This window comes from Aureobasidium pullulans (genome assembly GCF_000721785.1).
Source record: "Aureobasidium pullulans EXF-150 unplaced genomic scaffold scaffold_3, whole genome shotgun sequence".
NCBI lineage: Eukaryota > Fungi > Ascomycota > Dothideomycetes > Dothideales > Saccotheciaceae > Aureobasidium > Aureobasidium pullulans.
The window spans coordinates 1,195,943-1,220,735 of NW_021941023.1; the positions used below are offsets into that span (position 1 = coordinate 1,195,943).

A 24,793-nucleotide genomic window follows, 5' to 3' on the forward strand; every position below is an offset into this window, starting at 1 on the left:
GAGGCCCTCTCTCATGAGTAAGACAACACAAACAACAATTCCATTCAGAGGTTAGACATTTCACAAGCACAATCAACTTCCAATCTGAGTGAACCTGTGGCCAAACAGCAAACGCCAAAAAGTGAACAAAGAGAATGACCCGATGAACATTAAACCGCAGATGCCATTTTCTCCTTTTGTTCTATCGCTAAACAGATCGTCCTCATGCCTGAACTCTACATGAATATCCCCCAACGCCAGGCAGATGCAACAAGTAACCCAGACATGTTGCTGGTATCAAGAATATGTAAAAATCACATCGTTCTGCTCCCCCGTCATCACAAGAGACTGACGAAGCATTTAGCGCAGCTTCCAGTCCTTGTAGCTCCACTTCTCCGTAACCTCTCTCTTGGGCTTCTTGTGTTGCATGGTACGGCGAGTCTCGAGCTTGCCGTTCAACAGCATGTTTCTGTAACGGTCCTTGAGGAGGTTACCCTCAGGCCTCAGCGCACGGAGCGAGTCTTGGAGCTCGTCTGCGAGAACAACTTCAAGGGGTGCATCGGGAACGCTGCGACAATAATTAGCATATGTAAAGACAAGGAGGCACATGGAACTTACGCATGCTTGCCAAGGTTACGACGGCGCAGCACTTCGTTCTCATCCTCGTCGTTGATCTCAGCGTCAACATTAGCCTCTGCACCAGCACCGGTGGGTTGCAGGGCCTTTTGCTCTGCAAGTAGACGTTCCTTCTCAGCCAGCTGGAGGGCAATCTCCTTGACACGTTCCAGTTGCTCTTCCTTCTTCTTCATCTGCTTGTCCCACTTTGCCTTGTGCTCCAACTCCTTTCTTCTCTTGATCTTGTTTCTCTGAGATGGCGTCTTTCTCTCCGGTCGCTTCTTGGTAACGGCTCCAGAATCCTCGGCTTCGCTCTGGATACCTTCCCACTCACTCTCGTATGCTGATTGGTATTCGTCATCGGTCGAGGGCTCGGGTCTTGCTGCCTCGGCGAGGGCCTTCTCCAGACGATCGTGCTCTTCCTGAGCCTCTTGCAGACGCTTGCGCTCGGCTGCAACCTCACGCTCACCAACCTTGGTAACGTGTGCGTCCCAGTCCTCAAAGGTGGGGTTGTAACTTTTTCCAGCAGATGGCTTGGGCACAGCGGCGAAGGGCTTGCCGTTGGCAGCCAGCGAGATAGGAGCGTATTTCAGGGTCTTAGGAGCAACCTTGGCCTTCTTTTCCGGAATGAAAGAGAATCTGGGGTCCTGAGGCAAAGGCTCCATGCCCCAGGGATCGTGATCAGCGCTCTCGGTAGCCTTGATGATATCGGTCTGGGCACCGCCAGAGTTTGCGACGCTGCGAAGATGCTGGAGGTCCTTGTGGGAGACAAAAGTGCCGTTCTTGTTGCGCTTGCTGCTTCCGGTTGCGATTCCATCGGCCTTACGTTTCCTGCTGTCCACTGCGGGTACTTTGGAGCGTTGTGCGATAATCTCGTCGGCCTTGAGAGGCTTGTGGCGTTTGTTGAAGTCTGCTTGTACAGAGTCGGAGCCCTTGATGTCGGTAACGAAAAGCTCGTCGGCAGGTCTCTCGGTCAAAACACCACTATAGACAGGTTAGTATGCTGAGATTGTAGCGAGTCGTGTGTACGGTGCATACCCTTGGATGATCTGGTCGCGGACATCTTCAACACCTTCCTGCAGCTCTGTAATGTCGACGTTCTTGCGCCATGCTTTCTTGCCCTTACGGGAAGGCTGCTTGTGAGTTGCAGGCGCTGCCTGGGTCTTTTCTGCCACGGGAGTCATGGTTTTGTCGGGAAAAAAGCAGTCGATTGGAAAACAGGACCGGAAGCCAGTAATTTTTCTGACACCCCAAATCTCTCTCGCTCTGTCTCCGCAGGGCTTCTCGCGCCAAGTGACTGCGGCGCCGGCGAAGCCCTTTCCGGCCTGCGGGATGGTCAAGGCGCAGGCCCTTTGTGGAGACCTTCGAGTGTCGCAGCTCGCGCGAGTCTGCAATCAATCTCCTGAATAACCTGTCCATAATAATCTTGCAAGACTTCTCTGCGCAACATTCTGAACATACCTCTACGTCTCTCGGCTATCTCCCAGACCAATACTCGTCACCATGGCTCAACCGGCATCTTACACCAATCCGCTGAAGAAGTTCAAGTAGGTCATAACCGTTCTAATCGATACATGCACATGCTAACATGCATATCACAGGCTGGTCTTTCTCGGCGAGCAGAGCGGTATGCTACGAAACCACTCAACATCCATCCACACTACTGATGCAGTACCCGTCTAGTTGGCAAGACATCCCTGATCACCCGCTTCATGTACGACTCATTCGACAACACATACCAAGCTACTATCGGAATCGACTTCTTGTCAAAGGTTGCTACTTTCCACTCGCGATCCGCAAGACTGAACAGTGTATTGACGCATTGATTTCTCAGACCATGTACCTCGAGGACCGCACCGTTCGTCTGCAGCTCTGGGATACCGCTGGCCAAGAGCGCTTCCGCAGTTTGATCCCCTCCTACATTCGCGACAGCAGCGTTGCCGTGGTCGTCTACGATATCACCTCGGCCAAGTCCTTCCAGCAGACTCGCAAATGGGTCGACGATGTTCGTGGTGAGCGCGGCTCCGACGTTATTATCGTACTCGTAGGCAACAAGACCGATCTGAACGACAAGCGCGAGGTCACTACCCAGCAGGGAGAGGAAGAGGCCAAGAAGCACAACTTGATGTTCATCGAGACTAGCGCAAAGGTCGGACACAATGTGAAGCCTTTGTTCAAGAGGATAGCACAGGCATTGCCTGGCATGGAGAGCGAGCAGAACCAGACGCCCAACCAGAGTAAGTCTTTTTTGCTCAGTCTTTCTTTTGTGTATAGTCGTAAACTAACACTTCCCTAGTGATCGACGTCAACATTAACCCTGGTCCTACGACGGACAACTCGAGCTGTGCCTGCTAAGCTACCCACGACATCTTGTCCTTGTTCTTGTTCGATACTGTTTTCTCCCTTCTTCTCAAGATACCTTTAGTTTTTTTCGACCAATCTGTTCTTTCTTGTACAGTATTTTGCATGCAGCACGGCGTTTTTTGAGCGGTTGATCGGCTTTTGGAATAAAAGATAACCCCCTTGTACATAAATACATCTGCATGTCACCTTTCTCTGCGTGCCTCTACCTGATTGAGTCTTGGTGCTCCATCAATGCAGCAGTCACTACATGATCTTGACCATACCACCATCGGCACTGACGACTGATCCGGTAACCCAACGACTGTCAGGTCCACACAAGAAACCCACGACGTCGGCGATGTCCTCAGGGAGAGCTGCTCTCGGTCCCAAACTCTGTTTGGCAAGGACATTTTGGTTGACTGCCTCTCTCATAGGGGGAGGCATTTTGCTAACCATGTCTGTCTCCGTGAAGCCTACGGCAACTGTGTTGGCCGTGGTGCCTTTCATAAACTCAAGCTCTGGATTTGCACCAAGTTCGTCTGCCCAGGCTCGTGCGAGACCCTCAAGTGCTGATTTGAAGGTCGTATACAGAGACCTTGAGTATTGGTCAGCTGCCCATCTACGATTTTACTACTCCTGGTCTACAACTTACCTTCCTGGCAATCCAGGAATGGATGCTCGAGCTGCATCCGAACCAATGTTGACGATTCTTGAGCTAGTACGGAACATCTTCTTCTTGACAAATTCATTGACAATCATCGTAGGCGTCTGGACGTTTGCCATCATGACATCCGTAACCATCTGCGGCTCAATCTCGCCGATTTTGGCACGGATAGGGTGAGCAGCATTGTTGACCAGAATGTCAACGAGGCCATCGAAGTTCTTCTCAAGTGCTTGGACAATCTTCTGTGCACAGTCTGTCTGGGTTATGTTTGCAGCTACTCCAACAACTTTGGGTGGTGAGGTGTGGCCTGAGTACAGCTTGGATACGGTATGAGCGAGCGAGTCGATCAGTATCAAGGAGTCTGGTCCAGAGCAAGTTCCTAGTACTGAACATCCGCGAGTTGCTAACTGCAGAGCGATGGCTCTACCGATGCCTCTTGTGGCACCCCTGGCAATGTGTTAGTCCTCATTTGGTGTGGGGTCATTGGAATGCAAGGAAATCGTCGTGGTGGTCGTGACAGTGGCATTCGGAAATTCATTTAGACAGCCAACGACACCAATAAATAGACCTACGTTACAACAGCGACCTTCCCAGCGAGATCTTGCTCACGAAGCCTTGGTGCTTGTACTTCCCACATGCTGATTGGAAAGGATAGTCGTTCACGATGCAGGCCAGGGTGGTCTCAAGCAACGATGCCTGACTGAAATCAAAAGTTGGAAGTCGTGTGGACGAGGAGATGGCGATAATTATGGTAAGCCTCAAGGAGATAGTCACGGACGGACGACTTTATAGCAGGTCGAATGTAAGAAGAGTGTCGTTGATGGGTTGGGGACCCGAGTGGTGAATCTGATTGGACCTTGGGCATGATCTTCATGATGGTCTGTTTATAGAGCGGACGGATTGAGGCTACTCGACGGCGGTAACAACGCAAATCGTCCTTTGAAGAAAGGCAGCAAGCTTTATCATGTCTTGAGATTCAGCCTCGAGATACAAGAACCATAGTATGATTCAGCACTCTCGACAATTGAGATACGGCATTTGTTAGCGCCCGAGATCCGTTTTCTCTGTAATTTCTTTGGCCGACGCTCCCGGCTTCCAAGCCTCATTACCGATTCTCGAAGTTGATCTTTTGCGAAACCAAACACTCTGACCCAACAACACCGTCCTATTGAACACGCCCTGGCCTGAGCAACACCTCGAAAGACGATCGCGTCACCTATTTAGCCAGCACACCTCCCTGAGACGGCGACCATGGCGCTTCCCGCCATCTTCCGCATGTTGCGGCCTAAAGTGCGTCTCGACGACCATGTTGCGACAGCGCGTATACTAACACTATGTAGACGTTCCTGTACCTGATCTCGCTGCGCACCGGCACTGAGATGATCGCCCTGACACTGCTCATCAACAAAGTGTCAGGCATCTACGGCCTCCTTGCCATCCTTACCGGCTACCACCTCTCCTGGCTGCAACTCACCATGTACATCTACTCGATCGGCGTACTCGGTGCTCTTGTCTATCTCTCACCACACATCAAGCGCCAAAGCCCGCTGCAATGTCTTGCTCTCGCTTGGCTATACGTGCTCGACTCCCTCATCAATGCAACCTACACTGCTCTGTTCGGCACCACCTGGTTCCTCATGCTCGCCCGTCACATCAACGACCCTGCACCCGGCGACGACGACAAGCTCCCGGGTGGCAAGATGATGAACGATACCGCAGGCTTCACTAGCCCCGAGGTCAACGCCACACGTGTCGAGGTTGTCGCAACCCCCGCCATGCCTGGCCAGAAGGCTGTCGCCGCGGGCGTCAATGATGGTTCAGCTCTCGGTCATGCAGTCTTCCAGTCCGGTAGCATCGCTAGTATTAGTGTCATCTGCGCACTCTGGACCATCCGCATCTACTTCTGCCTCGTCGTCATGGCCTACGCCCGTGGTGTCCTGCGCCAGCACATCCTCATGACTTCATCGAACAACTTTGGCTTGCACGGCGGCTCTGAGCGCACCGATCTGGCCGAGAACCCATTCCGTGAGGGACGTGAGGAGGGCGAGGGCTGGAAGGGTCGTCTTGGTCGCATCATGACTTCAGTTGGAAAAGGATATTGGCTCGGCAAGGACGACGAAGACGAGTGGGTCCGCGGTACTGGCGAGCGCTTCACAAACAAGAAGCGTCTCAATATCAAGGTCCCTGAACCTGGCGTCGGCGAGCGTGAAAGAAGAGCTAGAAGCGGAACCGGACCGCCGCCGATGGTCAAGAAGCAGGAGGCATCATCCTGATCTCAATACAGGGATCAGCGAGAGGATTTTCACGAGGCACTCGATTTGTATCTTATTGTGCATGTATAGTCAAGGGCACATACGGGAGTTTTGGACAGGGACGGATTCAGGCATACGATACGTAGTAAAGACTCATTTTTGTATAATCAGTGGATGTATGGAGACATACAGCCTTATTTTCCTCGATTCTTCATTTTCAGACTCTGCTTGCCATTTCGCCGAGAAACCGAGCTGTCATTTTGTTAAAGTTTTGCTGTCGAGTCGGATGAACGTCCGCTCTCTCCACTTGGTTCAAAGACCCTTGGGATTCGACGGTGAACCTTGATTGTACGGAGAGACTCGATAGCCGGTTTGGCGATACCGATTGCAACATCTTGAATCGAGACATGCGGTTGCTGCATGCTTGAACAGCTCTGACTGACATGGATGGCGCAGCCAACACGCAGAGACCTCCTGACTGTACGCGCGCTGGCCAGACTTGATGCCACCGCGTCTTGGCCGTTGTCATATGAAACGAAGCAGGGATTTTGACTTTGCGGTCCGCAATGGGTGGCTGAAATTGCACTCTAATTCTGCGTGGCTAGTGAAGCTCACATGCCTGTCGGCAGCGCAACCAATTTCGTGGCCTTCTCAAAATCAAGCGAGGCGGTGTCGATACGCGCCCGGGCGGCCATATGAGTTGCACAGTCGCATGTGCTGTAGGACAAGGTGAGCCGTAAACTTCAGGCAAATTGGAGCTCGACGAGTATAACAAGACTCGCAGCATCCAGACTGCTCTAGTCAAAGAGCATTTCAAGACCTGTCTGATCCCTGATTGCAGTGTCGAGCGTCATCCCGCAGCGATCGCCTTCAATGCAAGGCTGTTTCCAAGGTGAAGCGCGAAACTGGCTGGTGAACAGACCTTAGCGCCGTTTCTGTCTAGACACTCAAGCCCCTTCAAAAAAGGACCCTGATATCAGAAGCACTTCGCCCTAGGATTTCTTCCTGAGTTTCCCTGCTTTCTTCAGCTCCGAGCTTGCTACTGGGACCCAGTTCTTGCTTTCGAGCAACTAATTATCGCCGACATGGCAGCGACATCAGCTACGGTACTTCGACCACCACAAAACAACATGTTACTAGCGACAAATCTAACCATATCGATTCGCCAGGACGCAAACGATGACCCGAATGTGGGCAGCGCACAGAATGTGTCGTCCTCAGCCACCGGTCTCCTCTCTACCCTGGCACCAGTTGCTGTGCTTGCACTGGTTTGGTTCACACTCTTCTTGATTTTTAGGAGATGGTTCCCAAGAAATTATCGTCCAAGAACTTTCTTAGGCAGTATTCAAGAGCGCGAAAGATCACCAAAACTGCCCGATGGCATCTTTGCATGGTTTAGTAACTTCTTCAACATGCCCGATAGCTATGTCCTGAACCATCATTCTCTTGATGGGTACCTGTTTTTGCGACTCTTGAAGATGGCCGTCATCACTTGTCTTGTCGGTTGTTGCATTACGTTCCCTATCTTGTTCCCAATCAACATCACTGGTGGAGGTGGAAAATCGCAGCTGGACATACTCACCCTAGGCAATGTCACGAACAACTACTACATGATGTTCGCCCACGTTGGTTGTGCTTATCTCTTTTTCGGTATGGGAGCGCCTGACCTGCAAATGCATTCACAACTGACATATATCCTCAGGCTTCGTCATTTATATGATCACACGTGAGAGCATCTACTACATCAACTTGCGCCAGGCTTATCTTCTTTCGCCATACTACGCTAGCCGCCTTTCCTCTCGTACAGTCCTCTTTACGTCTGTGCCAGATGAGTATTTGCACGAAACGAATCTGCGTCGCATGCTTGGAGAATCTGTCGAGCGAGTCTGGATTCCTACCGATACTGGAGATCTGGAGGATGAAGTCAAGGAGAGAGACAAGACAGCGCTGAAGCTCGAAGCCGCTGAGACCAAGCTCATCAAGGCTGCGAATGCTGCGCGTCTGAAGGCGACTAAGAAGAAGGCAAAGAAGGATAACGAGGATATTGCATTGGAAGAGCTTACACCAGATGTCGAGGGTGGCTCTGCGGCCTCTCGCTACATCTCTGCAAAGGATAGACCGACGCATCGCCTGAAATTCCTGATTGGAAAGAAGGTCGATACAATCGATTGGTGTCGCGCAGAGCTGGAGAAGCGAATTCCCGAAGTTGCCGCAATGCAGGAAAAACACCGGGCTTTGGATGGCATCAAGAAGATCAACTCGGTTTTTGTCCAATTCACCACTCTGCAAGAAGCTCAGTCAGCCTATCAGAGCTTGACACACCATCAAGTGCTGCATATGGCCCCTCGCTACACTGGAATGACCCCAGGTGAAATCATCTGGAGCAACTTGCGCATCAAATGGTGGGAGCGGGTCCTCAGAGTAACAGCAACTGTCTCATTCGTCGTTGCTTTGATTGTTTTCTGGTCTTTCCCTGTTGCCGCAGTTGGTTTCATTTCAAATTTGGATAACCTGAAAGACTACAGTACCGGCAACCCTCCCACCACATTCAAAGAAGGCTTTACCTGGTTAAACTGGCTATTGGCTCTGCCTCCCCAGATCTTTGGTGTTGTGTCTGGTCTTTTGCCTACTGTCGCCCTGGCCATCCTTATGTCTGTTCTGCCTATCATTCTGCGTCTAATGGCTAGATTAGGAGGCGACCCCTCTCTATCTGCTGTGGAACTTACTGTCCAGAACACTTACTTTGGCTTCCAGATCGTGCAAGTCTTCCTGGTTGCAACCTTGGGTAGTGCTGCGTCCTCGGCTCTTGGATCCATCTTGCCGAATCACATTGATCAGATCCCTACTTTGTTGGCCTCGTCAATTCCCAAGGCATCCAACTTCTATCTTTCTTACTTCGTACTCCAGGGCTTGGGTGTCGTCTCCGGAACACTGCTCAACCTCTCGGGCCTTGTCATCTTCATTATTCTCGGAAAGTTCTTGGACAACACACCCCGCAAGATGTACAAGCGATGGACGTCTCTATCTAGTATGAGCTGGGGTACTGTTTTCCCTCCATACACTAACCTGTTCGTCATTGCTATCTGTTATGCAATCATTGCCCCACTGGTCATGCTCTTCGCCGCTATCGGTCTGTACCTCTTCTACCTCGCATACCGCTACAACCTTCTTTACGTCTCGAACGCCAACATCGATACCAAGGGTCGTGTCTACCCTCGCGCCTTGCAGCAAGTGTTCGTAGGTCTCTATGTCGCTGAAGGCTGTCTTGTCGGACTTTTCGCCATAGCAACCGGATCGTCTGTTGGTGCTCTCGGTCCTCTCATTCTGATGATCGTCTTCCTGGTGTTCACAGCTCTCTACCATTTGTCCTTGAACGCTGCTCTTGAGCCACTGATCAACTACCTTCCCAAAAGTCTGGAAGCCGAGGAGCGTCGCTTGTTGGACGAGGACGTCGAAGAAGAAAGAGGTGAGAAGGGTATGGTTGCCGACAGAAGGACAGAGCTTGGCCCTTCTCCTCATGGCAAGCCTTCTTTCTGGAAGAAGTTCCTTCGTCCTGACATCTACACCGACTATGCTACCATGCGTCGCCTGGTCCCCAAGATGATTAACATCAGGTACGAAGAGGAAGAAGAAAACCATGCCTACTACAATCCCGCAGTCACTGCTGCACCTCATCTGCTTTGGATTCCGCGGGACCCCATGGGCGTGAGCAGGCAGGAAGTCAGGGATACTAGCAAAGTCATTCCCATTACGGACGAAGGCGCCACCCTCGACGAGAAGAACAAGGTTGTATGGGACGCTGAAGATGGCCGTCCGCCAATCTGGGAACGCCCGGTCTACTACTAAAAGCCTGAAGACCGAACTCTCGAGAATGCACGAAGAGCTGGTTCACGATCATGTTGATTTCCACTATACCCACCTTTCCTTTTTGTCTCTTGAGCAGCTGCGAGCCATGCTCTCCGTTGGATGTACATGAGCATCATGAGTAGTCACCTACGAATTACTAGGTGTATTAATATAGCATATTCAATGACAATGCAACTTTACTCGGCGATAGTTCACGCAGTGGTGATCATGTACAGTAACCCGTATGTCCTCAGGAGGGGCTGCTTCCATCTCTGGGCGTGCGGCTTGCATCAAAGAGCTCCTTGCTCGGTCGATAACCTACACGTATGAAGCCCAGGCCCACTTCTCCGTAAGAGTCTGCAAAGTGGCTTGTCAGAGTTCGAGGGCTACTCCGCACGTCCACATGACTCGTATCTACGGAGGCTGGGGGAGTTCGAGTTTATAGTGGGGGCATGATTGAGCAGATCCCACAGTTGGATCGACAGCTGAACACGCAAGCCAACAAAAGTAACCGCTTTGATCAAAGATAATTGAGCTGCTAGACAGCTCCAGGAAGATTGCTGCAACAGCTGCGTTCGTCCGGACCACTGGACCTGTACGCCATGATATCTTTTCTGCTCAAGAATGGCCAACTCGAGGCCAGCCACACAAGGTGTGTGCTGCTTACAGGTCGAGGAAGCAAGCCATGATCTGTCGAAGGATTGAGACCTGATGACTTGGCAAGATGGAGCAAGGATTATTCCTTTCGAACGAGCCTATGAGAGCTGTTGGACCTAACACCGATAACTCGCTAGGAGCTGCTCCTGCGAGCTGGATGAATGAGAAGGTTTGATACCCCGCCGTACCCATGAGTTCACTGCCCCACGCGGGGCAGTGAACTCGTCCTGAAACTGGGGTCGGAGACCGGCAGGGTTGCCAAACTAAGGCATGACCCTGTGTCCAACATTTTTTGTGACGTTGTTTACAGCGTTCCTACTCGAGCTTCTTCTGTCCAATCCACCATCAATTGATGCTTGTAGACACCTCTGTGAGTTTTGCGGTGTTCTGTCTTGCCATTGCGGCAGCATTCGGGATCGGGGCGTTGAAAAATGTCCGCGTTTTGGTCACGCCATGACAGCAGACGCCGCAAACGTGAGACGTCAGGATTTAGATCTTTCGATTCCTTCCCAACCAAGGTGTTGTTCAGCGAGCAGCTTCCGTGAACTCGTCGGTTGATTCGGACCGTGTACGGTAATAATGAGGCCGTTATATCGGCCCTTATAGGAATAGCAGGAAACAGCACCACCACGCCACTAGTTCGTGGTGACTGTTTCGTGACTTACTTACGCCCGGAAGTGTGAGATCTCCTGCCACTCCATGCAGGCATGACTTAGCTCCGGACTACCGCGCGAGCTCAATGGGAGCCTGCAGAACACGGCGCCGAATAGCTCCCTTCCAACCGATGCACATTGACCCCTCTATGAAGGTGGGGTGAGCTCACTTCGGGCCTGCCTCAAGCTCAGAAAGCTCAAGAAGACATAAGTACTTTGCTCTTGCCTGGCATTCACTCTTCCTTTCACCAAGCAATACAAACAATCCTCCCATCAACCACAACCACCTTCTACCTTCTCACCTTCTAGTCCAACTAGATATCAATCCACAATGTCGGCTCCTCAGATCCCCGAGATGCAATGGGCACAAGTTTGCGAAAAGGTCGGCGGCGAGCTTGAATACAAGCAGATCCCCGTTCCCAAGCCCGGCCCCGATGAGGTTCTCATCAATGTCAAGTTCACTGGTGTCTGCCACACCGACCTCCACGCCATGAACGGCGACTGGCCTCTTCCCGTCAAGATGCCTCTTGTTGGTGGTCACGAGGGTGCTGGTGTAGTCGTTGGCCGCGGTGAACTCGTCAGTGAAGTTGAGATTGGCGACCACGTTGGTATCAAGGTATGTATCCATGCTCTCAACTCCAATTAGCCTGGCTGACCGACATCTACAGTGGATCAATGGCACATGTCTCTCCTGCGACTTCTGCATGCAAGCAGATGAGCCTCTCTGCCCCAAGGCACAGCTCTCGGGTTACACTGTCGACGGATCCTTCCAACAATACGCCGTCGCCAAGGCCGCGCATGTTGCCAGACTCTCAAAGGACATCCCACTCGACGGAGTCTCCCCCGTTCTGTGCGCCGGTATTACCGTCTACAAGGGTATCAAGGAGTCCGGTGTTCGCCCTGGCCAGACAGTCGCCATTGTCGGTGCTGGTGGTGGTCTTGGCTCTCTCGCACAGCAATACTGCAAGGCCATGGGCATCCGCACAATTGCCATTGATTCTGGAGACGACAAGGAGAAGATGTGCAAGGAGCTCGGATCTTACGCCTTCGTCGACTTCGGCAAGAGCAAGAATGTCGTCAAGGATGTCCAGTCTGCCACCGAGGACGGCCTTGGTCCCCACGCCGTCATCCTTCTTGCCGTCTCCGAAAAGCCCTTCCAACAGGCTGCTGAGGTATGCTACGAGCTTTCAATCGATTTCCTATGATCACAATCTAACACAACACAGTACGTCCGCCCTCGTGGTACCGTCGTCTGCATCGGTCTGCCCGCAGGTGCCTTCCTCAAGGCTCCCGTCTTCGAGTCTGTCGTAAGAATGATCACCATCAAGGGCTCCTACGTCGGCAACCGCAGAGATACCGCCGAAGCCATCGAGTTCTACCGTCAGGGCTTGATCAAGGCTCCCTTCAAGACCGTCGGTCTCTCGGAGCTGCCCAAGGTCTTCGACATGATGCACAAGGGACAAATCGCTGGTCGCTACGTCCTCGACACCTCCAAGTAAACTGCTTGGAACTTCTCGACCCAATTGGAAAAACCGGCAAGGACCACATTTGGAAGTGGCAGAGTCTGGCACGATTATGACTAGTAGTTGGCACTTGCGAAATAGCTGTTTCTTCTTTCTTCTTTTTTCTTTCGACCTCCTGTATATAATTTATTGGTCTTCTTCTATGCAAAACAACTCAACTTTTTATCAATATTCTTTCTATGACAGTTGCTAACTCTCTTTTTCTTGCTCCCGTCACTGTCCATTCAGCAGCGGAGACATTTATTAACGGTGGTGGCCATCTATGCCTCGGTAATATTCTCATCATCGTCCAATGATTGATTCCATCTCCACAACTATCAACTTCTCCTAGAGAAGCTCAAGTTTCTCCCCTTCCCTCGATCTTCGCTTGAAGACGCTGGATAGCGATAGAATGTTTGAGTGGACATCCAACCTCCGTTTCCACTTCCCTTCACTGCTCTGCGGATAGTCTAGCCTTGATTTCTTCAGGAGTGCCTCCACTTTTCCTGGCCCACTCGGGTCCTTCCCAGGCGAGGGGGTGACCAACATTGTAGCCGAATATGTATCTAGTTTCGTAGGGATGTTTGAGTTGGCGGTAGGAGCAGAGGTTTTGTTGGCCGTTTGGCACGAGCTCTGGGTATGTCAAGACCATTCCAAGTAGATTGATAGCCTTCTCCTAGTCCGTTCCTATAGCCCTTTGCTTATTCCTTCCTGGGTCCGACGCGACTCTTAAGCACACGAGAGCTGTGAGTGATTTCCGCCGCAAACATGCTGGTTTATCTGGTATTGAGCAACATGCCGAGTGTATGGCAAGTTATTCAACGGTAACGGTTGCCCTGTCCGTATTGATACTATAGGTGAGTGTCGAGGATCAATAGCAGGTGATTGTGGGTAGACTGTAATGTCCAAATTCCTGTATTAAGCTCTGTGCGATGTTACTACGAACCGTCTATTGAAGGGGTCCCGCTCCGGATCATCAAGTCCTTCGTCAACATGGTCATTAATCTCTGTGCGATGGGATCAATGCTAGTGGAAGTACCAAGAGATGGCTCAATTGTTGATGGCGTGCTTCCTGGTTGGCCGCCAAGGTGACTCGACCCCATTGATGATGCAGACGTTTGGAGCTTCGCCGCTTTCTTAGCTTCTCTCTCCAAAGCACGTTGACGAGCATCCTCAGCTCTGGTACGTTGATGTTCTTGTGCGGCAAGTGCCTGATGTTGTTGCCTTTGTTTTTCGTCGTCCTCGCGTTGAGCTGATCTGAAAGTCAACGGATTGACGATCCGATCCGATCATATCTTAAAGCTTACCAGAGTGGCGGTATTTATGTCTGAGAGCTAGAGCTGCTCGCTGCGGGTCGAAGACGCGGTTGCGCAGAATGAACTCGTTGCCTAGAAGAATGTCATACGGAACCTCGTCGGCCACAAAGAACGTTGTAGTCCGCACTTTGTGCATTCTTGAACCGCACCAGTGTAGGACGATTGTATGCTTTACATGGTATTCTTGATTGTTCAGCCCAACAAAGATCTCTGGGTCCTCGAGTCTGTTCAAAAGTGGCGTGAGTCCGTTTTCTGTTACGAATTCAGAAGAGGTGAAGTTGACTTCGCTCCCAGTATCGTACTTCGCTCGAGCGGATATGTATCGGGGTTTGTCTTCGTGTGTCACGGTAATAGTGCTATCGGTTATGCTCAAGTCGATACCTAATCCAGGGTCCCTGCTACCGATGCCTCGCGCAAAATGATGTTGAGTGTTTACAGAAGTCGCCATAGACATCTGCCCAATAGTGAAGGAAGTAGCATCAGAGACGCTAGAATGCCAATCCGGTCTGATATGACGTCCAGATCGACTAAAAAAATCCTGTATAGAGGAACTATCATCTTTCATCATCCCAATGAAAGGGCAGCTGCCGAATCCAGAGAGGGCAAAAGACGAACCAAATCTATCGTCGCGTGCGGTGTCTTGATTGAGGAGAAGAGTTTGTACAACGGTCTGTCTGTCGAAGGTATCTTGAAGCTGCGTCTGGCCTTCCACAAGGTGCCTTGCTAGTAGACTAATTTGGGACCATTAGCTTTCGGTAGAGTCTAGATACGCGTTTAGGATATCTCACTTTTGAGCAAGGTCATGTAAAATCTTTACACTGCTCCTAAACCTTTCGTATCGTGCTTTGAGGTTGTCCCAGTCGACCTTCGCAAGTCGAATTCGTTGCTTCGTGCTTGCCTCTTTGATCTCCTTGGGAGACGCTAGCTCGGATCCCAGGCTTGCGCAACTCGCAGCAGCTTGAAAAACAGTCCCTGGTATTGTGTCCTCTCTCACCATCTGGAAGATACCCAAACAGTTCGTTAGGACACCCATACATGACAGGTATTCTTGGAGAAGCGTCTTGTAGACTTCCGGGGCTGCTTTCATGGCGTTCACCGCGTTCGTCCAGTTCTGCATGACACCCACGATGTCGCTGATCATTCCTGCCACATCTGCCATGCTGAAAGAATTGCAGCGCTTAATCGAATGGTAGAACTGTTCCCCAAGCGAAATCTCGATGATTGATCCGTAGCTGAGAGATCAGAAATGAGGTGGAACGGGAACCTGGAAGCAACCACTGGGCACAGCCCGCTCGATAAGCCACGGCGTCTAGGAACGACACGGTATTGGCTGTAGATCACAATCGAAACCCCTCCAATCGGTCGACCTCCATCATTTGGACGGAGTCTCGAGTCCTGACATTCTCCATTCCTACCGCATCCAGTATTCAGATCTCGATGTCAATACCAATGTTTATACAAGAGCCACGAGGCTACCATCGCGTTGCCGATCTCATGGGCCAGTACCCAGAGATCGCCATCTTCAGACGATTCGCCGCGCTGAACATAGTGAACCTATTGAGTCTTCAAGCGGAGCTAGTTGACCTTCAGGTGCAGTTCCGCGACATCTGGGCCGAGGATGATGCCTCTAGTGATCTGGATGAACAAGAGTTCTCGACCTATTTTCGCAAGCTCAGGAGGTCCGAGAATAGCGTGCAAAATGAGATGCTACTCGAGATAAGGAAGAAACTTCAAGAGTATAGTATGGTGGTTCTCTTTCAATAGTCTTTGATTGTAGTACTGACATCAAATAGATAACGCGGTGATACAAGCATCAGCAATCTCAGCGTTGCCTTCACCACCATCTGCTGATATCAACTTCCTACGCGATTGGCTTGACCATTCGGGTGAGGGTGATCACTTTCTACGAGGCAGTGAGCAATACACGTGGAATCCATCAGACGACAGTTCAACCAGCGAGAAGAGACTTTTGGACAAAGATTTCATGACACTCCAGACGACGACAGAGGAGCAAGACGTCTTCTCCAAGATACTATCGTCTTCACTTTTAGATATCTGGAATGGTTTGCGTACGTTTGCATCAAGCTCCCCCTCCCTACGGAAAAGCAGATTTCGGAAAACTATCAATCCCGACGACGGCACGATGCATTACAGCCAAGAAGGTCTCCTGAAGTTCAACAACATTCTGATAAGCGTGATCGGAGCCGCAATGCCCATCATCTCAATCGTAGCATTGTACTTCATACAAACAGAGGGAGGTCGGATTGGTGCAATGGCAGGATTCACCATTTTGTTTGCTCTTGTGCTTGCAACATGTACGAATGCGAGAAGGTTGGAGATAGCGGCGTCGACGGCAGCATTTGCGGCTGTGGAGGTGGTCTTCATCGGAAGTGATCTAGGAAAACCGGCGACAAGGGAAGCTTAAATGGCAAATGCTGGTTCAATTGTATGGTCTTGATATAGAGCTCATTGATACCACTCCCTCTCATCATAACTCGTCATAGTCTCAAATCCATCCTGTTGCTGCTGCTGAGATTGTTGTTGTTGTTGCTGTTGTCCTCCAATCCCCACACTACCAATCACAGAAGCGTATCCAGCACCAGATGGGTATGCCCCGAGAGCCGGCCCCGTATTGACTGGACTCTGGCCCAAAGATGCAACACCCATGTCGAGCCCGCCCCAGTTCCCAAAGCCTGAGGCCAGTTGTGCTTGGTCGCGGAAGACCCAATCTTGACTTTCGCGTAGTAGTTGCTCGACACCACCGAACATGTCTGATGGGCTTGCTGCGGCGGTGTAGGTTCCCGCCGGTGATTCGGCAGAGTTGATGGGTTGTAGACCGTTCGTGAAGGGCGTAGATTGTGAGGACGGGTAGTTCGTTGCACGTAGATCGGAAGCTGATTGAGGAGGTAGGCTGAATGGGCTTGCAGCTGATTGTGCAGCATTGAACGGGACCTGCCCATACATGGGAGCAGAAGAATTGGCGAGCATCGCTTGCTGTGCCGGTGTCCAGGCAGCGCGTGGTTGTGACATTGGTTGCTGCGCTCTTTGTGCTGGCTGGGCTTCTGAAGCTCCCATCATTGTCATGATGGACTCTCGTCGCGCCATTGGGCTTGGTGTATCTGTGCCATGGGCGCCAAACTTGGCATCGGCACGTGCGAGTACAGTCGCTGCTTCCTCAGGTAGCTCGACCTTCCACTTTCTCGCCATGACGGACAGAATGCTCAATGTGCGACGTGCGCCAAGCCAGCCCTCTCCAATCTCTTCTAGATGCTTGATGCCGTGAATGATATCGCGACGAGCATTCTTGTCTGGCAGATTCAGCAGATGGATGGTACATGCCGAATGCATAATATAGACAGTCACATTGCAGATCTGTCTCAAACCGTGTGATCGCTTGTACAGACGCATGAGTTTTGAGATCATGGCGGCAGCTTGTGTACACAACCTTCGTGGACTGACATTTGCCGGTAGCGGTGATGTGCTCTGATTGTACTTGAGGAAGGGACGGAAGAGGTGAATGAAAAGAAGTTGGAAGAACATGTGCATCGTCAACACACTACTGAGACCGCCTTCCTTGGGCTCCATCTCAGCCGGCAGGTTGCGACGCCACGTCTCGAGACGGGTGTGGATATCACTCAACATTTTGAGTTCCGCCTGTCGACCGCGACTCTTGTCCATGTCGCTCGGGTTGTAGAAATGTCGCATAAGGTCATTACTGATTTCGCACAGAACGGATATCTGCAAGGCCACTGTGCGTGTACGTGCAGGCTGAGCGCGGGCGCTCATGAAGCCCGAATCAGTATATGGCGCCCAAGAGGCACTGTCTTCGCCTGGAAAGACGTCAAACTTGGGCACAGTGATGGCTGAACTAGGCAATTGTGGTAGACGACCCAAGTAATTTGACCAGCACTTGTCGAACAGAAAACATCCCCAGAAGGTGATCCGTCGAGCGTCTTCTTCTTCGGAATCAATAGCACGGTCAGTGCCATGGGCCAAGCCCGAAGAGTCGATGTTTAAGCCCATATCACAAGCCATGCGGAAGCTCATGCCTGAGTAGACCCAGCCTTTGGCTTCTCGGCCACAGCCGGCCTCGCGTACACTCATGAGTGCTAGAGCCTGGACGGTGGTCATCTTGGGCCTTTCGTACTCATCGTTATCCATGATCAACCGTTTGGCCTCGCGGAAGAAGTGGTCACCAGCAGTGGCTGAATCTTCTGGGTTTTCGCGAGCGCCAGGTAATGATGTGAAATGGCAACCTAGGGCGAGTATAGCATTTACCAGTAGCGGAGTGCAGTACTCAGTCTTTCGCCGGGTATCGGGTGGTGGTCTTCCTCGCATGAAGTCGCGGTGAAAGAGGTGCTTGGGCAAGCATGTGAAGAAAGTGTAGTGCCATGTAAAGTACATGTTGACCAGATGCATGACCAGCTCAGGATCCGCAGTCTGGTTGGTCCATGATGTGACGGGATTCTCTTGCTGGGGATATGCATCCGATACTGATGAGGCTTGAGACTCCTTGTCCGACTGCATGAACAGCAGATTTGAAGTGCCACCAATGTATCGAACTGAGCCATCGTCGAGTCTCAGCTCGCCTACGCGTGTCGACAATTGCTTCTCGAACTGTGGTGTCGCAGTCGAGGATGACGAGGTGTGTGTAGAATTTGGTATGTGTTGATCCTCTTGCTGGTCATCGGAATCGTCCAGGTCTAGGCCTTGCTCGCGAGCAACAACCCTTTCGGCAACTTTGTCCAAGCTCTCGCATGTCCTCATCTCGTGGACCAGGTCCGGTACATCTTCCTCGGGATAGTTGAGAATGGCGTGAATGAGCGTCTGAAGGGTCGAGTTTCGAGTCTTTATCGAGTCGGCGTCGCTTCGATAGACGCCTTTACGGCGATGATCCGAGTTGGGGTCGTAGATGCACTCAGTGCCGTAGACCTGAGAGCAGGCGGCGCATGCGGGTGTATTGCCATCGCATTTCGATTTCCTCTTGCGACATGCCACGCAGGCCGAGCTCACACATCGTCGCTTGTTCGAGTCATCTTCAGCAGTCCCTGAAGCGGTTTCGTCCTTCTCTTTCCGTCGATGGCGAGCGCGTGATTTGGCCGTCGTCGCCTTCGCTGTGGCATTGGTCGATTCCTGGGCCGCTGGTGCCTCCGCTCCCGGGCGTGATTGCGGCGGCTGCTGCTGCTGCGGTTCCATCGACCTCACAAAGCTGTCATATGGATTGCCGCTGATCGATATTCAGGTACCCCGCGGTATGCTGGCCGGCTCCGAGGAGTTGTTCGTTTCTGTCTTCGGCGGATTTGTGTGCCTTACTAGTCAGCGGCGATGGTGCATTCTGCGTCGTGCTCGGTCATAGTGAAAGACAACATCCTGGCCCTCGATGGCATGCTGACAAACTTGGTGCTTCTTGTGCTCGCATATGCTTTGCGTTATCGGACCAGTTTCCTCGTAGCCGTCCATCCAATCATACCGCCGCCCAAAGATAAGCCGAGCCGCCAACTTCTCCACGAGGCGTTAAGACCAGCCATACACATCACTTCATCCTTCACTTATCATTAACACCGTTGCCTACCAAGAGTCCTTTGCATTACTGTCGCTAGCTATGTCTTGCTTTATTCATCAATCCCTTTGCCTTTAATCCGTGCTATATCTACTCGGCCTTGGCGGCCATACCCAGAAGCTCCGACTCTCCGTGGAACACAACAAAGTGATGCTTGAGCAAAACATCTCCGAAGATCTGCAGGTCGCTGCCCGAATTACTCTGGATACCACCGAAGCAAGTCTTTGAGCTGACTGGTGCGAATGTGATGCCTGAGCCAGGGATGTTGGCCATGTAGTTGTCTCCGACAGCCACTGCAAACTCAGGCAGGTCCTCCGAACAATCATAAACATAGCCGCCAGTGGTGCTGTCGTATACAGCGCTGGGAACCTGAGCATAATATGCCTGAACAACCTCGGGGTCAAGCAAGAGAAGACTGGTACCAGTGTCGGCAATCGCAGGTGTGGCATTGCTTCTCGTGACCGTCTTGCCGCCAACACTGTAGCTGTTGCTGTCGAATTGCCAGAATCCAGAGCTGGCGTTGACAGGAGTGAACATCAAGTTGCCAGTAAATTTGGACGCATCGATGGTGCCAAATTCGTAGGTGCCACTTCCATCGAGGTCCAGAGCTGCTGTGAAGACGGGTTGGGCCAACTCAGACATGATGTTATCGAAAAAGGTCTTCTGCGGTCTAGGTGACACCGAGTTGAGCGTAGAGAAAGCAAGACCGACTAGTCCGTCCGAGTCGGCGTCCGAGACGAAAGCGCTGGAGACCGAAGTGGCCAATTCAATAGCTTGACGAGTCACAGTTGCACCACCGATGTCGACAGTATCAGTACCAACGATACCTGCGGCACCACTGCCATCACCGTAGGATAAGCTGAAGGTGTAACCATCGAGTTCTTGGTAAGTTGAGCTTTTTGACGAATTGTAGGCACTGTGCTCTCCGATCTGAGCGCTGGTAAGGGAAGTACTGAAGACCCAACTGTCGAAATTGTTAGCTTGCTGTCCTCTCTTTTGATGATTGCTTCACATACAGATCTGAGGAGCCGGTATCAAAGTTCAAGTTAAGCTGTTGTCCACCAACAGTGACAGGAGAAAGGTACTCGGCGCCGTTGTCAGCAGGCGTAGCGATAACCTCTCCAGTCTCGTCGTCCTCCTCCTCAGCAGCAGGAGCGGCGGAAGACGTAGCAGGAGCCGAGACACCCCAGGAGAGAGTTGCGGCAAGGAAAGTCTTGACCTTAGCAGATGCGTGAGTCTTGGGAGCAGTGTAAGACTCATCGCTGACATCAGAAGTGGTATCGGAAGAGGAGGTATCTGCGTCGTAGCTTGTGGTCGTGGGAGTCTTGGAAACAGCAATCCATGGAGATCCGTCAGGAGTGGTTCTTGACCAGCCGAACTTGCGGTAGGCACGACCCATAGCCTCTGAGGGCTTACGGACATAGCCAGTCTTTCGAATTCGAGGAATGGTGAAGGAGCGCTTAGAGAGTGTTTGTGCAGTGGCCTGTTTGGCAGTCGGTGCGGCCAGCGCAACCGTGGCCAGGATAGCCACCAGGAGAAGAGCGAATGTATGATGCATGTTGATCAGATTATTGCGGTAATGAGTGGCTGATGATCAATTGCGAATTCCTTCAAACGTGAAGAGGGATTATCAGAAGAGAGAGAAGAAAAGAGTGTAAACGACTGAACCGAAGCAGTCAGATCTACGCGACAATGAGATTGTCCGAAGATGGAGAATAGAAAGAGCGCAAAGCACAAAAGGAAGGAAGTGTGGACAATAGGACGTGGAAGGAGAGGAGGCCGATCACTTAGATGAGGGCGAAACAGTACTTTTGTATGTACCCACAGACGGCGTCTGTCTCTTTCCAATCACTACATGCCTTTTGGTCCAGACACTTTGAACACCCGCTTCGCTTACACACCTTTGGGTCTCCAACTATTGTTTAGGACAAAGGCCAAACTAAGGGGAAAGACAGGTCTTGGTAAGGTAGGTGCTTGCGTACGCACGGGGCGGCTTCGCTCAACAGCGCGAGGGAAGTGCATCAAAGTACCATGAAACCTATGACATGCATGACCGATGGAGAAGCATAGCAAACCACAAGATCCTCGATTTTCTGTTTTCACCTCTCCGAGCGCGACTGACTATGCGACGGCTCGGCACGTCAGCGACCGTAAGGGGAACTCTTGTCATTGATCATGAATGATAGTTACACGCTGTCTGAATTGACCTGATTTGATCTTCAGATACAATTGCTTCGTTGAACCAATTGCAATCCAGGAAAGATCCGGTTTGGCCAACCTTGCATGCTCACGTTGGTTGAGCAAGACATTATTGAGGTCGCACAACAAGGTACCGGCATCAACCTCTTCATTGTCGAGCTGCGCTGTTACCGTCTTGGCTTCAGTAGCCAAGTGTTTCGAGTATCTCTTGTCTCGCAGAGATGAGGCAGCTTGTGACTTGCAAGATCAAACAAGCAGAGAATCTCCATATACCTTTAATCTATTGCTCAAAGCCAAGCACGCAGCCGTCTCACCATACAGGTTTTCAGACTCCAGATTTGCAAGACGCCCAGTCACCTACTAGCCGCTGCGGGTTGCCTCCTGAAACGCGGCTGTGGGTCGCAAGTTGAGGTACAAGGACAAACCCTCAGGGGTTAAACCTCGCTTGAATCCGAATCGGTTTCTGACGAGGCTGGCTGAAACACATCAACCCCGGCTGCTGCCGCCCGCTTTGACTTCCCCTTGCATGCGATCAGAGATATAGACACCTACTTTTTGCATCCAGTCAGATATATATGATTTGAATGTTTTCGGCCAAGAGCTGGGCATGCTGCGTTGTACTCTGCTCTGAGGTCGAGTCATGCTGATCCTGTAAATATCACGATATCTGCGATATCTTCAACTTCACGAACGCTCGCTTCCTTGACCAGTGCTCGCTGAAACAGCAATGTGGATACGAAGGCTTGAAGGTTCGAGAGGCTTCATTGTCCTTGACACTTCGGATTCATAGCTTATTATGCTTGAACCTCTATTAGTGATACGAAGACCAAGACAATAGTCGAGCATCGCTTAAGTTGTTGAAAAGTCGTGACAGTAGAAACATAGAATAAGTGATCTATTACTTACAAGGCCGAGATCGAGGCCCAATGTCTATAAACCAATGCAACAAAACACTTCCATCCCAGGTGGAAACAGAAAAACAAAAAACGCCATCGCTCAGGTTAATACAAAACGCCTTACAATCTTGGCTACTAGATGACTGTAGGTTGCATGCCCAAGAGCCTCTTGATGTTAAGCCACGTCTCGAATGCAGAAAGCTTGAACTCGATGCGGGCAAAGTCAGCCCAGGCGGTAAATCTGCGCCAGAGTCTTCTGGGACCGAAACCAGCAGCGGCCAATATTTCCATCTTCTCTTCGTAAACGGCACGAGCGGCATAACGTGCTAGGATCATAAAGGTGCGGACGGGTCCTTGGCGGGTGTGCAAGTTCTCGTCGAGACTGCGTGTAAGATCGTTGGTCTTGAGGATGAGGAGAATGACACGAGGGACCTGACCCAAGAGTTGAACAAGCTGTTCCAGCATGCCATCGCCTAACGCATCTGAGATGGCCTCTTTCTCCTCATCGGTTCGAGATGTAGCAACGCTCTTTGTAACAACGCGGTAATCGCGACCAGTGATTGCTGAAGCGAACAGAGGGAATTGCTCATCGTTAATACCGGCAACCTCCTTCGCGTATTGGCGCATGCGTGGCTCATCGGCGTCCAGCACAGCGAGCCATAACTTGGCGTAACTGCGACGAAGAGCGTTGTCTGGCACACGGTATAGACCGTGATCATACAGGATGACATCGAAATTGTTGGGCGCACGCTTAGAATTGTTCAAGCGAATAGCAATGTTTCCACCGTGGGGATCGCAGTGCAACGGGGCGTCCTTCCCGAAGATCATCTCGTTGAAGATGCGAGCAAGCGCAGCAGAAACCTCGTCGCGGTCGATATTGTTGGCATCTAGGTAGGCAAGATCATCAGGTCTACGGCCAGTCACAAAGTCCATTACAAGAATACGTCGCTGAGCCCAATGAACCCTAGGAATGACAACAGGAAGATAGGCGACTTCGGCGAAGTATTTGCGGGCGAGCTCAGCGTTGGAACCTTCAAGAGCGAAGTCCAGCTCTTTAGGCAGACTCTGGTCCATCTCATCACTCAACCAAGTCAGGTCATATTCCGGGAAGAAGCGTTTGAGAGTACGGAAGGTGAAGCGGGTAAGAGCCAGATCGAGAGTAGCCCACTCGTCGAGAGCAGGATGTTGAACCTTGACAGCAACCCGTTCACCAGTCTCGCGCAGGGTCGCGCGGTGGACTTGAGCGAGCGATGCTGCGCCAATTGGATTCGTTTCGAACTCGGAGAAGTAATAGGATAGTGTGTTTCCGGTATCCTTCAGCACCATGGCCTCGACGCTCTCCATGGAGGAGACGGGACATTGATCTTGCAATGGTATGAAAGTATCACACCACTCGGAGGGCAGAAGGTAGTTCATGCTACTCAGGTGCTGTCCCAGCTTGACGAAGATAGAACCATTCTTTTGCAGCACAACCAGGGTACGCTCGGCACAGCGTTGATGACAAGCCTTGAGGAGAGCCTGGTAGTCGGGTTCGGGGAGGGCGTCATATTGGTTTAGGGTACGGCGGTAGTCGTTGATATTGAGGGCAAGAGTGCTGACCACTCTACCAGTGCGCTGAGCAGCGATCCAGACGTATCGTGCATCGTCGCTGACAGCCACAGCACCAGCAGCAGCGACGACAATGCCACCTACAACGTAGAGGCGAGTTCGAGACCTTTTGGCCTTTGTCGGAGCGGCCCCTGTGGCATATGCGCGCTTGTTGAGGACATCACTGGGTCGTATAGGGGAGGTCCAGGATTGGTGTGAGGCTGGTCGCGGGTGCCACGGCGCTTTCCCTGCCGCAGACCTGAACAAATGAGCCCATCCAAACGTTCCTTTCATCGCATCGTGTCGCAAAGAATGTTACTGCCGCCTCTTCGAAAAAATACAGGGACCCTGGAAGCCTCGACTTGCATGACGCTAACTCCACGCCCGATGGTCGACTTGCAACGCCGCCGATCTCCTCCGAACTCCTGATCGGATTTTATACAATCGCATAATATATTTGTGCTTTATTCACATTTTCCATGCAGAGAAAGCTATTGCTCAGGCATCACAATCTCATGTTTGTTCTTCTCTGCTACGTTCATGGCCACCAGGAATCTGCTAACAGAATACGGCTTTACCGGATGTGGAGGGTTCTAAGAATACTCTATCTCTAAGTTGTTTCCCACAATTAGCAAAACATAATTGCATGCATATTGATCCTGTCCGAAGTGACTGTTACATCTTTTTATCAGTTGCTGCAGGTCCCGTAGGGCTACAAACGTTT

At 51.4% G+C, this 24,793-nt stretch overlaps 11 protein-coding genes across 11 annotated transcripts; 5 read left to right on the forward strand and 6 right to left on the reverse strand.

Annotated features, from left to right (window-relative positions):
* Nucleotides 1–152: 152 nt before the first annotated feature.
* Nucleotides 153–1,819, reverse strand: M438DRAFT_312789 (p60 domain-containing protein). Its single transcript, XM_029902529.1, has 3 exons — nucleotides 1,633–1,819; nucleotides 598–1,578; nucleotides 153–547 (listed from the first exon to the last, which is right to left on the reverse strand). Exons 1-3 carry the CDS (start codon nucleotides 1,776–1,778, stop codon nucleotides 340–342), a joined length of 1,335 nt encoding a protein of 444 aa, XP_029764039.1. The 5' UTR covers nucleotides 1,779–1,819; the 3' UTR covers nucleotides 153–339.
* A 278-nt stretch (nucleotides 1,820–2,097) lies between these two features.
* M438DRAFT_266903 (ras-domain-containing protein) lies at nucleotides 2,098–2,949 on the forward strand (the record flags this gene model as incomplete). The annotated part of the gene is made up of 5 exons (XM_029900143.1): nucleotides 2,098–2,141; nucleotides 2,196–2,221; nucleotides 2,278–2,366; nucleotides 2,429–2,831; nucleotides 2,891–2,949. The coding sequence occupies 5 exons, from the start codon at nucleotides 2,098–2,100 to the stop codon at nucleotides 2,947–2,949; spliced, it is 621 nt and encodes a 206-aa protein (XP_029764040.1).
* A 252-nt stretch (nucleotides 2,950–3,201) lies between these two features.
* On the reverse strand, nucleotides 3,202–4,238 carry M438DRAFT_403179 (NAD(P)-binding protein; the record flags this gene model as incomplete). The annotated part of the gene is made up of 3 exons (XM_029909640.1): nucleotides 3,202–3,532; nucleotides 3,590–4,048; nucleotides 4,174–4,238. 3 exons carry the CDS (start codon nucleotides 4,236–4,238, stop codon nucleotides 3,202–3,204), a joined length of 855 nt encoding a protein of 284 aa, XP_029764041.1.
* A 332-nt stretch (nucleotides 4,239–4,570) lies between these two features.
* On the forward strand, nucleotides 4,571–6,060 carry M438DRAFT_342983 (DUF1753-domain-containing protein). Its single transcript, XM_029904881.1, has 2 exons — nucleotides 4,571–4,891; nucleotides 4,942–6,060. The coding sequence occupies exons 1-2, from the start codon at nucleotides 4,853–4,855 to the stop codon at nucleotides 5,872–5,874; spliced, it is 972 nt and encodes a 323-aa protein (XP_029764042.1). The 5' UTR covers nucleotides 4,571–4,852; the 3' UTR covers nucleotides 5,875–6,060.
* Nucleotides 6,061–6,844: 784 nt separating this feature from the next.
* Nucleotides 6,845–9,821, forward strand: M438DRAFT_133717 (DUF221-domain-containing protein). Its single transcript, XM_029898841.1, has 3 exons — nucleotides 6,845–6,959; nucleotides 7,023–7,503; nucleotides 7,556–9,821. The coding sequence occupies exons 1-3, from the start codon at nucleotides 6,939–6,941 to the stop codon at nucleotides 9,697–9,699; spliced, it is 2,646 nt and encodes an 881-aa protein (XP_029764043.1). The 5' UTR covers nucleotides 6,845–6,938; the 3' UTR covers nucleotides 9,700–9,821.
* A 1,437-nt stretch (nucleotides 9,822–11,258) lies between these two features.
* Nucleotides 11,259–12,733, forward strand: M438DRAFT_342985 (alcohol dehydrogenase-like protein). Its single transcript, XM_029904882.1, has 3 exons — nucleotides 11,259–11,625; nucleotides 11,678–12,181; nucleotides 12,236–12,733. The coding sequence occupies exons 1-3, from the start codon at nucleotides 11,341–11,343 to the stop codon at nucleotides 12,506–12,508; spliced, it is 1,062 nt and encodes a 353-aa protein (XP_029764044.1). The 5' UTR covers nucleotides 11,259–11,340; the 3' UTR covers nucleotides 12,509–12,733.
* A 978-nt stretch (nucleotides 12,734–13,711) lies between these two features.
* M438DRAFT_133859 (uncharacterized protein) lies at nucleotides 13,712–14,523 on the reverse strand. The gene has a single exon (XM_029898842.1). It carries the CDS (start codon nucleotides 14,393–14,395, stop codon nucleotides 13,808–13,810), a length of 588 nt encoding a protein of 195 aa, XP_029764045.1. The 5' UTR covers nucleotides 14,396–14,523; the 3' UTR covers nucleotides 13,712–13,807.
* A 741-nt stretch (nucleotides 14,524–15,264) lies between these two features.
* On the forward strand, nucleotides 15,265–16,252 carry M438DRAFT_332334 (uncharacterized protein; the record flags this gene model as incomplete). The annotated part of the gene is made up of 2 exons (XM_029903494.1): nucleotides 15,265–15,568; nucleotides 15,621–16,252. The coding sequence occupies 2 exons, from the start codon at nucleotides 15,265–15,267 to the stop codon at nucleotides 16,250–16,252; spliced, it is 936 nt and encodes a 311-aa protein (XP_029764046.1).
* Nucleotides 16,253–16,293: 41 nt separating this feature from the next.
* On the reverse strand, nucleotides 16,294–19,023 carry M438DRAFT_332335 (uncharacterized protein; the record flags this gene model as incomplete). Its single annotated transcript, XM_029903495.1, has 1 exon — nucleotides 16,294–19,023. The coding sequence occupies one exon, from the start codon at nucleotides 19,021–19,023 to the stop codon at nucleotides 16,294–16,296; it is 2,730 nt and encodes a 909-aa protein (XP_029764047.1).
* A 454-nt stretch (nucleotides 19,024–19,477) lies between these two features.
* Nucleotides 19,478–20,786, reverse strand: M438DRAFT_266244 (acid protease; the record flags this gene model as incomplete). The annotated part of the gene is made up of 2 exons (XM_029900088.1): nucleotides 19,478–20,351; nucleotides 20,404–20,786. 2 exons carry the CDS (start codon nucleotides 20,784–20,786, stop codon nucleotides 19,478–19,480), a joined length of 1,257 nt encoding a protein of 418 aa, XP_029764048.1.
* A 1,664-nt stretch (nucleotides 20,787–22,450) lies between these two features.
* On the reverse strand, nucleotides 22,451–24,421 carry M438DRAFT_342989 (ABC1-domain-containing protein). Its single transcript, XM_029904883.1, has one exon. It carries the CDS (start codon nucleotides 24,361–24,363, stop codon nucleotides 22,618–22,620), a length of 1,746 nt encoding a protein of 581 aa, XP_029764049.1. The 5' UTR covers nucleotides 24,364–24,421; the 3' UTR covers nucleotides 22,451–22,617.
* Between the last annotated feature and the right edge of the window lie 372 nt (nucleotides 24,422–24,793).

Excerpts from the sequence above, each read along its gene's own strand:
- M438DRAFT_312789 (XM_029902529.1), bottom strand. The coding sequence starts at position 1,778 with ATGACTCCCGTGGCAGAAAAGACCCAGGCAGCGCCTGCAACTCACAAG. Across the intron at positions 1,579-1,632 it reads CGCGACCAGATCATCCAAGG|TGGTGTTTTGACCGAGAGAC; the intron begins GTATGCACCGTA and ends ACCTGTCTATAG. Across the intron at positions 548-597 it reads CGTAACCTTGGCAAGCATGC|CGTTCCCGATGCACCCCTTG; the intron begins GTAAGTTCCATG and ends TTATTGTCGCAG.
- M438DRAFT_342983 (XM_029904881.1), top strand. The coding sequence starts at position 4,853 with ATGGCGCTTCCCGCCATCTTCCGCATGTTGCGGCCTAAA. Across the intron at positions 4,892-4,941 it reads TCCGCATGTTGCGGCCTAAA|ACGTTCCTGTACCTGATCTC; the intron begins GTGCGTCTCGAC and ends AACACTATGTAG.
- M438DRAFT_133717 (XM_029898841.1), top strand. The coding sequence starts at position 6,939 with ATGGCAGCGACATCAGCTACG. Across the intron at positions 6,960-7,022 it reads TGGCAGCGACATCAGCTACG|GACGCAAACGATGACCCGAA; the intron begins GTACTTCGACCA and ends TCGATTCGCCAG. Across the intron at positions 7,504-7,555 it reads TTGTGCTTATCTCTTTTTCG|GCTTCGTCATTTATATGATC; the intron begins GTATGGGAGCGC and ends ATATATCCTCAG.
- M438DRAFT_342985 (XM_029904882.1), top strand. The coding sequence starts at position 11,341 with ATGTCGGCTCCTCAGATCCCCGAGATGCAATGGGCACAAGTTTGCGAA. Across the intron at positions 11,626-11,677 it reads GCGACCACGTTGGTATCAAG|TGGATCAATGGCACATGTCT; the intron begins GTATGTATCCAT and ends CGACATCTACAG. Across the intron at positions 12,182-12,235 it reads CCTTCCAACAGGCTGCTGAG|TACGTCCGCCCTCGTGGTAC; the intron begins GTATGCTACGAG and ends AACACAACACAG.
- M438DRAFT_133859 (XM_029898842.1), bottom strand. The coding sequence starts at position 14,395 with ATGATGAAAGATGATAGTTCCTCTATACAGGATTTTTTTAGTCGATCT.
- M438DRAFT_342989 (XM_029904883.1), bottom strand. The coding sequence starts at position 24,363 with ATGAAAGGAACGTTTGGATGGGCTCATTTGTTCAGGTCTGCGGCAGGG.